The sequence below is a fragment of the Pteronotus mesoamericanus genome, unplaced genomic scaffold, assembly GCF_021234165.1.
Source record: "Pteronotus mesoamericanus isolate MK-2021 breed Mesoamerican mustached bat unplaced genomic scaffold, CSHL_Meso_final contig_263, whole genome shotgun sequence".
Lineage (NCBI taxonomy): Eukaryota > Metazoa > Chordata > Mammalia > Chiroptera > Mormoopidae > Pteronotus > Pteronotus mesoamericanus.
Window position 1 is genome coordinate 1,777,933 of NW_026555112.1, and position 9,244 is coordinate 1,787,176.

A 9,244-nucleotide genomic window follows, 5' to 3' on the forward strand; every position below is an offset into this window, starting at 1 on the left:
TGACGTAGGGGAAAGATTTGGGTTCTGGAGCTGGACAAGCCTGGTTTAAACCCTTCCTCACCCTCAGACAGGGTAACACTCCTCACAGATGCACAGTGAGAATTATGCGACATGACATAGGTGAGGTGACAATCGCTTAGCAAGAATGCGAAACCTCATCGCCCGTGTTTCGGAATAGGAGCTAATGATGTACCATGTTGGCATTTCCCACGCATCTAATTTGCTTCTCGAGACAGGCAGGTGAGGTGGCCTGTCTTCACGTTAGCAGGTAACAGGACTGAGGAAGAGGTTAATCACTAACCTTTTAAAGGCAGCGCTAACAGAGTAGCAGAGACTTCAACCCAGGGATCTCATGGGTTGGACTTCCATACAGACTGCAAATTTCATCCCAGAACCTGCTCGTTTCAGCCTAACAGGGCAACCCCACCCTCCATATAGGTGAGTCTTGCAACAAGCAGGGTTCACTGCAAAGATTTGCCCACCAACTGCTTAAAGTTCACCCCACCCCCAACCCATTCTCAGAACAGGACACCCGAACCCTGCCATCCACAGCTTCACCCCTTCTCCCACCACCCAAGAAACAAGTCAGAAAAAAGGTCAGTTCTCAAGGGTCACAGAGCCCAAGAAAAACACTTCAAATTACTATCAGGCAACGCAGTTTATTTCACATACAAGTTAGAGACCAAGGCCACAGTGCTGTTAAACATCTCCCGCAGCACCTACCCCCACCCCCTAACCCTGCTATAAAAACAGAACAGAACACAACAAAATACCACAGTCAGGCCGAGCCAGGAACAAGAAGGGGCTCCAAAAAAACAAGACAAACACAAGACACAACATCTTGGCACATGTATATGAAAATCGTCGTGACCCACGGGGAACTAAGTGGTCATGGCATGTCCACAAGGAGACAGCAAACCCAGGGCGTTTGGAGAGTCAGGACAGTTGCTGCTTCTGGCCATGTCTTCTGGGCTCTGAGGCAGGAACAGGGGAGGGGGGAGCTCTCAGGACCGGGAAGGACCCCTCGGTCCCACTCTGGAAGTCCAGGTCATTGGCTACATGTGCTTTTTGGTTGGGCAGATGCCACAGATGCCTTCTTCCTTGCCAGAGAGAGGGGGACGTGGCAGGGAGGCTGACAGCTCCCCCTGCCCAAGGGAAGAGAGCCAGTCCAGGGATTCTCCCTCTCCAGAAAGAGGGCCCTCTGCTGGCAGAGTCCATGGCCCCAGGGGCCAGCACAGGAGGCGCATTCACATGGCATAGAGGCCCATGGCAACTGTTGCCACCAGGAAGCTGAGTGTGAGGACCCATCGGACGAGAGGTGACTGGGAAAGGACACTGAGCTGGGGCTTCCCCCTGGGAGTCTCCGTGGGAGTCAAGCCTAAAAGAGAAAGGAGGTCAATGTCAACAACAGGTGGATAGAGCTGGGGCATCTGACTGCACAGAAAAGCACAGCAAAGGGGCCTCGGCAGCCTCTCGTACAGTCCCACTCCATGCCAAGGTTCTGCTAGAACACAAACAGTGGCGCGCTAGCCGCTGCTTGAATGCCTCCAGAGACAGGGAGCTTCCTACGTCACTACTTTCTCCAAGCCGTCTTCTCCTCCCCTTTCAGCTAGCCCACACTGGGAGACTGGCCTCCTGGGCCATTCCACGGGCCCGCACTTTGAGAACCGCTGCATTAAGGCAACGCCACCTCCTCCCACCAGGTAACACTCCCAGACACAATCCCAACAGAGGGGACCATGTGGTCCTGGCACAGGTGCAAAAGCCACAGGGCAGGTGGGTGGGGGTGGCACCAGGCCGACGGTGACCTTCCCCTCTCCCCTCCGACCCCCCAATACTGCAGCCCTGCTCCCAGGTGCCAGGCCTGGGGAGGGTCCACTCTGGGGCGCACTCCACTTTAGTCTTTCTGGAAGTTCCCCAGCTCTTCTCTCCGCACAGCCACCACCTCCATACCTCTTCTGAGGCACACGAGGGAGGGGCCAACACACAACAAGAGCCAGAGCAGGGTAACAGCCAGAAAGGGGCCGGACCCCCTGTCCCACGTCAGGAGTGACTGCTCAGGAATCATTCAAGGGCCCCAAGGGAACCCAAATTAAAGGAGAAGAGCTTCGCCCCAGACTTCTGAGGGTCCTGTGTGCAAGTCCTGCTTTTGAACCAATGAAGTAGAACTCGCTCAACTGCCCTGGGTTTTAAACATGGGGAAACTGAAGTAGGATGAGGTTAAACGGCTTGCCCAGAGTCACACGCTGAAGGGGGACCTCATGCCGTTTTGCCTGCACCCCACTTCTCGTTTAGAACGTTCAGAAGACAGAAGAGCCAAGAGGTGCTGCAGCCAGGCCGCTGGGCCATGAGCCCCTCCTACGGGGCCCTCACCTTGCGTCCCGCTGCCAGCCCGCCGGCGAAGCCCCGGAGCCTGCACGGCACTCTGGTCCTTGGTCTCCTGCGTCAGCAGCTCCTGCAACTCCTCAAACAGCTGAAAGACAGAAGCCACACATGCCTGTCTCAGGGAGGGATGGTGCCAGGCCCCCGCTGACGGAGGGGTCTGAGGTCTTGTTATGAAGTGTGCAGACATAATAAAACCCCGAAGAAAAATATTGACCAGTCCTGCGCCCTTCACTCAGTTTGAGAGAGAAGGTGTTGCAAGCGCATTTGGCTCGCCTGCCTGCTCTTCCCCAAATGCTCCCGGTAACACCCATCCCGGGTGCGGGGGACACTGCCGCCATCCCCGCCCTCCCTGCGCCTGTGCAGAGCACCGTTTCCTGAGTGGCGCCCGAGCCTATGCAGCTTCCTGCGGCCTGCCTTCCTCACAACTCTCGGTGAGAGCACCCTGGGAAGGCGTGTGTCACGAGCCCGGCTTTGCGACGAGGCAGCGGCAGCCCCTAAGAGCGGGCCTGGACCGAGGCTAACCCAGGGCTCTGGCCCCAAACCCCATCTTTCTTCGACACCTCTCGGAAAGACAGACTTCCTCGGAGGATCCACCCACCAGGTTTGGTTTGCTGTCGTTTAAGGAACTACAAGGGAGGGGCACTGCTCCCTAACTACTGCTGGGGGCGGGTGGCCAGGAGGCCGTGGGCGGGAGCCCCAGTCCCCACAGTGCCTCCAGGTGGGAGGAGGGCGACAGGACTCTGCAACACCCGGGTTAGGAGGAGCCTGAACTCCCCGGGGTCTACCTAAGAACTCCTCCTTCCAGGCCTCCCTCAAAGCCCACCTTGTCCTTGGACTTGAGGCACTTGGAGAAAGATGTATCGCGCCCTCCTGGCTGGGATGAGAGGCCCCAAAGGTCAAAGGCCACATCTGCGGCACCTGTAACCTCTGCCGTGCCAACCTGGCTACGCACAAGTGCACACACAACTTGAATGTCGCCACGGGGTGTTATAAGCATGAGGCTCACGCTCCATAAGAACAGCAGCTCACAGTGGAGGGCTGACCCTTCCCCACAGGCCCTGCTGTGGGACGTTCACTGGTATAAACTCCCTTAACCCTCACAACTCTTTAGAGGTAGGTACCATTATACACCCATTTTACAGGTGGAGAAACTGAGGTACAAAGAGACTTAAGGGATTTTCCCAAGATCACCCAGCCACTAAATGGCAGGACTGGAGCCCTGGCGCACGCATCCCTGCACTTAACTGTGACCCTCCGCCTGCCCCCTCTCCTAATATAAACGTCCCCTGGAGGAACAGCTGGGGGTGGTAGCGGCTGCCCTGGACTGCCAGACCCTCACCTGAATGTTGAGCAGGAAAGAGGTCTTGGCCTCTTCGACGACCCTTTGTCTGACCTCGGGGGTCATCTCCAGAGAGTTCATGCGGGAGCGGTACAGCTGCTTGAACTTGGTGGCACTGGCGATGTTGGGGAAGGTGAAGAAGGCCACGCCCTCTCCGGAGCTGGGCAGGTCCAAGGACTTCTGGGCAATCTTCTTGAGGACCTGGCCCCCAGACAGGTCACCCAGGTAGCGGGTGTAGGTGTGGGCCACCAGCAGCTCGGGCTCCCTGAGCCCCACGTGTTGGAGGCGCTGCACATAGCGCTGGGTGGCCAGGGTGCAGGGGATGGTGTCCTGCCAGCGGGGCCCGAACCAGAAGGCCATGTCCTGCTCCAGGGCCGCCCTGCGGTGCAGCTCTTCCGGGAAGTAGAGTGGGGCGTAGACCGGGTTCTCCTTGTTGCGCTCGATCTCCTCCTCCAGGGCCTTGTAGACGTGGTACAGGGAGGCCATCACCAGCTGAAACCGGAGCAAGCAGGTCAGGCCGAAGCCGAGAAAGGCCCCCACCCCGTCTTCACCGCTGCCTTTGCCCCCTGCCCAGGCCGGGCTCCCACCTCCTGCGGCCCCTCCTACCCTCCCCACACAGCGGCCAGAGGGAGTGTCACGTGAGAAACACTTGGTCATGCACTTTCTGAGCCCAAAGCCCTGTACCACCCCCGCACCGGGTAAATGCATGGCCTCACTTAACCCTCACAGAAATCCAATGCAGTTACTATCCCCATTTTACAGGAAAGCAAATGAAGGCTCGGAGAAGATAGGAGATGCTGAGGTTGCACAGTCAGTAAGAAATAAAAGTGGAGTCAAGCCCAGGCGTTCCTAGAAAGGCGTCGTGGCTCTGGAGCAAGGGAATGCCTGGCTGAAGGTGCTTATAGGAGACTCAGCTGCCTCTGGCCTTTGGTCTTTGACCTCTGGGTGACCTGCTGCAGGGCCCCACTCTCCTTCCTTGAGGCCCATTCTGAACCCTACCACCTCTGGATATCAGGCCAGGGTAACCAGTCCAATGTACCTTGGCTGAGGGGGCAGTTCCTGTTACACATTAATTCTCTAGCTGTGCGACCACAGGTGAGCCACGCGCCCTCTCTGGGTGGTCTCAGGTCTGAGTGACTCTGCAAGTCGAGCTTTGGTCCCCACCCCCTGCAAAGGGAAGAACCCAACCGCGTACTAAAGGGGGCTGGTATGATGGTCCAAGAGGATGACACAGGTAAAGCAGTGGGGGCAGCCTGGCCCACGGGAGCAGCCTGACACTCAGCACTCAAGTCAGAGGCCGTGGTGACGCCGGCCCCTTCCTTCAGCATAATCTGAGTGAGCGTTCGGTCCTCGCACGGACCTCTGTGCTCACTTTGAACTCAGTGGCTTAGGGGTGAGATCCAAATCGATGGTTGCTGAGGAGGGGACACTCCAGCAGCCCCCTCCCTGCTCCCGCTGCCCGGGCCACATGACAACTGGGGGTAGGTCATCTTTTTGAGGGGGAAAGAGGACAAGGGAGAGAGAGCAAGGCCTGCACCCAGCACCCACAGACACAGCCAAGGGCCCCAACCCCACTAGAACTGCATGTTCAATCTCCCCTTGCGGGAGCACTTCTCAGATTGGAAGTCGGGGAAGACCCAGATTGCAAAACGGAGAGGAGTCAGAAGTGGTGCGATAAAGTTCCCCCACCCGCTCCGGCTCGGGCTCCTGTTCAGCCCAAACAAGCCTTTCCTCCAGCTGATGTTTTAATTCTCAGCATTTGTGTGACTCTTTGTCAGGTACTTCCGTTCTATTTGCATAAATTTCACAACCATGCTGGGAAAGAGCAAAGTCAGTGTCAAGCTTACAGTTGAGGGTTTAAGGTGAAGGAAAAGTCGCCTGAGGGGAGGCAAGATGAGGTGTCCCCAGTCTTACTGTTAGGAAGTGGTTGAGCCAGGGCTTGAACCCACCCTACCCTCTTGCCTTCGGAGGCAGATTAGAATTAAGTCAGAAGTACAGGCTCTGAAAGGAGACCAGCCTTGGTCTGGGTGTGACCTTCTGTTAGTTACTTAGCCTCTTTGGGCCTTCCCTTCCTTGTAAATATCGTGTAAAACGCCCAGCTTGGGATAGGTGCTCAGCCCTACAGCAGGCCATGAATTTGCTGTGTGACCATGGGTAAGCCACCTCCTCTCTCTGAGCCTCCATGTCATCACCTATAAAATCATTCTCTCAGACATTCCCATCTGGCCCCTCAGCATCCTTGGTCCCAGGCTCCACTGACACACTGGCCTGAGTCCTGGGCACACCCATACCTGTCATACCCTTCCCCAGGGCTGGTCCCACCAGACCACATACCTTAAAGCCTTCTGGAGTCACTTGGCCCTTCTGAAAATTCTTCATGAACTCGGCATTCTCTGCCTGGATGTGTACCTCCTTGGTGGCCTCCTTCAGGGCCTCGGACAAATCCTGGCACATGCTGCGGGGGGAGCGGGGGGTGGTGGTAAGTAAGAGGTTGGCTGTGCACAGGGTTCTTCCACAGGCTGAGCCTGTGAGGGGGACCTTCAGAAGATTTCGGCTTTATGAGGCTTCTCCTAATCAAATCAATCCAGCCTCCCACCTAACACACAAGCCACATTGCCAACCACCCCAAGATGCTGGGCCATCGACACTCTTCAGTCACTAGAAGATATCATAATATGGTCCCCAAAGCCAAGAGGGAAATCTGGGGAAAGCTATTCTAACGAGGCAGAGAAGGAAGCAGCACAGCCCAGGAAGCAGCAGCAGTGGGCAGGCTAAGCATTTGCATTCAATGTTGTCATTGCTCTGGTGGGCTTTTTGACCCAAGATTTTATTTGTTTACTTTGCTGAGGTTTCAGGTACAAATCTCATGACTCTCCCTATAATATACTCATTATGAAAACACTTAGGTTTAAAATGCCCAAATAAAGCTATGCTTTACTCAAAGCAAAACTTACTTTCTGGGAGTATTTCTGCCATGTATGTCTGTACCCGCCTCCCAAAGAATTGTCATTTCTCCTTTCTCTCCTGCCATACCATACACTTTCCCAAAGACATCAACCCCTGTTCTGTACATACTCTTGGATGAAGGGAAGGAGCCAGCCTTGGATGTGGACAGACAACCGAGGTTCACATCCCAGCTCTGACACCTGCTGGCCCAGCGACCATGGGCCTGCTGCTTCCCTCCGCTGTAAAGCGGGGCCACAATGGCCACCACGATGTCTTGACAGCTAGTGAGTGAACGGTGGAGCTGACCAAGAGTGGGCTCTGGTAAGAGCAGCACACACCCACACGGGCTCCGGCAGCCAGAGGGATTCTACACCAGGCAGAGGAGCCCCTCCAAGCAGAGTCATAAGTCCAAAAACAAAGTTGGAGACCATCGCGACACTCCCTCCCATGGATCACCCACCTCCCGAGCCAGGGGGCCGGGCACGTGAGTCACCTCTCATCCCTCTAACACACGGTACATCAGGATTGGAACCCAGCCCCTGGCTTCCCGGCTCTGCCTGGGCCGGTCGGGAGGGCAGGTCCCCGCGCCGCTGCCCCGTCGTTCCGTCGCCCCGTCGCCCAAGGCTTACCTGTCGGGCTTGGGGTGCTCCATCTGGCCGGCGCTGGACTCGCTCGGGGCTGGCTCGGGGCTGGCTCCGACCTCGGGAGAAGAGCGGAAGGAGGCAGGCGAGCGTCTGTGCCGAGCCGGGTCCCGCCTCTTATTTATCCTGGGAGGCGGGTCACGTGGGTGTAGCCCAACAGCTGATCCGAACTTTTCTGGCGCGACCTTTCAACACCCCTGCCAGTCCGCGCCCGCCTCCGCCTCTGGCCCGCGGGGGCGGAGGGGGAAGCGGTCACATGAGCCTTGGAAAACAAAGCCTTAGGAAGCGCTACGTGTAAAAAAAAAAAAAAAAAAAAAAAAAAGGCTCTTCTGGAAATTCTCGCCAGAGTGTGCTTCTGCCCCTTCCAGAACCCCCTACCCAGTGCTGAGACGTGCGGCACCCCAGGAATCTGAGGGTTCCAACGGGTCCAAGCCCCAGTGCAGGCATGCTTCTCTTTCCAACTGGAAGCCCCTCCTCCCCAACCCCTGACTTGGCTAGAACAGCACCCCGGGCCCCCGACGCCAGGGCAGATGGGGCCCCGGGTCTGAGCTGGCCGGCTTGTCTCCTCTGCCCCACTGTGGAGCTTGCTGATTCAGCTTCTTGACTTCCCCTTCCCTGCCCTCCAGCCACAGAAACGGTCCAGACACTATTCTCCTTCTGCGATGGCTAAAGATGGCCCCCCAAGGATTCCACGTCCTAATCCCCAGAACCTGTGAATATGTCACCCTACAGGGTAGAAAGGACTTTGCAGATGTGAGTAATTTAAAGATGTTGAAATGGGAGATAATCCTGGATTATCCACCTGGGCCTAATGTGATCACAAAAGTCCTTATGTGAGGGAGGCTGAGGGGTATGCAGATACAGAAAGGGATGTGACAAGGGAGGCCAAGGGCCGAGTGAAGGGCTAGAAGATGCTCTGCTGCTGGTTTTGAAGGTGGCGTTAGGGGCCGTGATCCGCGGAGAGCAGGCAGCCTCAGAAGCCGGAAAAGGTGAGGCAGCGTCTCCTTAGAACTCCAGAAGGAATGCAGCCCTGCCAACACTTTTTTAGGACTTCTGACCCCCAGAGAATAAATGTCAGGACAGCAATAGGAAAGAACACAGCCCCCTCAAGGCCTGTTTTCCTCCTACCCCAGGGGCAGAGCCTCAGCCTAGGAAGGCAGGAGAGAGGGGTGGACGGCAAGGCCCTGCGGAGTTGACCAGCAGCGGTTCCCTTCTGCCCTTTCCCTGAGCGACACTTGGCATTCTCTCCCTAGAGCTTTGATGTGTCAGAAGCCACCACCCCATTCTCTGGTCTTTCCTTTCAGAGTCATCTTCTTGAGTAGAATGGGCCGGTTTTTTGGTTTGGATGGGGTGTTTTTGGTTCGGTTTGGTTTGGTTGGTTGTGAGCACTGGAGATACAACGTTGAAAAGGCTTGTAGCTCACCTTGAGAGAGCGTGCATGCGCACGATCCTAACAGAGGATGTCTGTCTGGACGTAAGGAAAATGACCCAGAAAGGGGGCAGGGGCACGGAAGACAGAGCGGTTGGCAAACTGGAAAGAAACCTTGAGGCCTGCCCTGAGCCAGCCTTCTCCCGTGCACGGCTTCATTTCACCCTCACCCAACCAGCAGGTCGGAGTCTATGTGGGGTGGGCAGAACCGTGGCCGCTTCCAGAATTGCTTCCAGAATTGGGTTCCAGGTATTATGCGCTAATACCTGGAACCTGTGAACGTGTCATAGGTTATTTAGACTTTGCAGATGAATTCAAGGTTACCGATTTTAAAATAGGGAGGTCATCCTTGATTTTCTGAGGGGTGAGGGGCGCAAGCTAATCATGAGCTCTTGAAAGTACACAACTTTCCCAGGCAGAGGCAGAAGAGACGTGGCAGAAGTCAGAGGGACAGGAAGTGTAGGCAGGACCCAGTGATTACAGCGTTAAATGAAGGTCAGGTCA

General features: G+C 56.2%; 1 protein-coding gene across 1 annotated transcript; it reads right to left on the reverse strand.

Annotated features, from left to right (window-relative positions):
• Positions 1-643: 643 nt before the first annotated feature.
• On the reverse strand, positions 644-7,405 carry HMOX1 (heme oxygenase 1). The gene is made up of 5 exons (XM_054574434.1): positions 7,300-7,405; positions 6,059-6,179; positions 3,725-4,216; positions 2,374-2,473; positions 644-1,378 (listed from the first exon to the last, which is right to left on the reverse strand). The coding sequence occupies exons 1-5, from the start codon at positions 7,320-7,322 to the stop codon at positions 1,248-1,250; spliced, it is 867 nt and encodes a 288-aa protein (XP_054430409.1). The 5' UTR covers positions 7,323-7,405; the 3' UTR covers positions 644-1,247.
• Positions 7,406-9,244: the final 1,839 nt, after the last annotated feature.

Bases quoted from the DNA above. Each gene is read 5' to 3' on its own strand.
- HMOX1 (XM_054574434.1), bottom strand. From the start codon at position 7,322: ATGGAGCACCCCAAGCCCGACAG. The intron at 6,180-7,299 runs GTAAGCCTTGGG...CTCCCCCCGCAG, and splicing joins GAGCACCCCAAGCCCGACAG to CATGTGCCAGGATTTGTCCG. The intron at 1,379-2,373 runs GTGAGGGCCCCG...TTTCTCTTTTAG, and splicing joins GGCTGGCAGCGGGACGCAAG to GCTTGACTCCCACGGAGACT.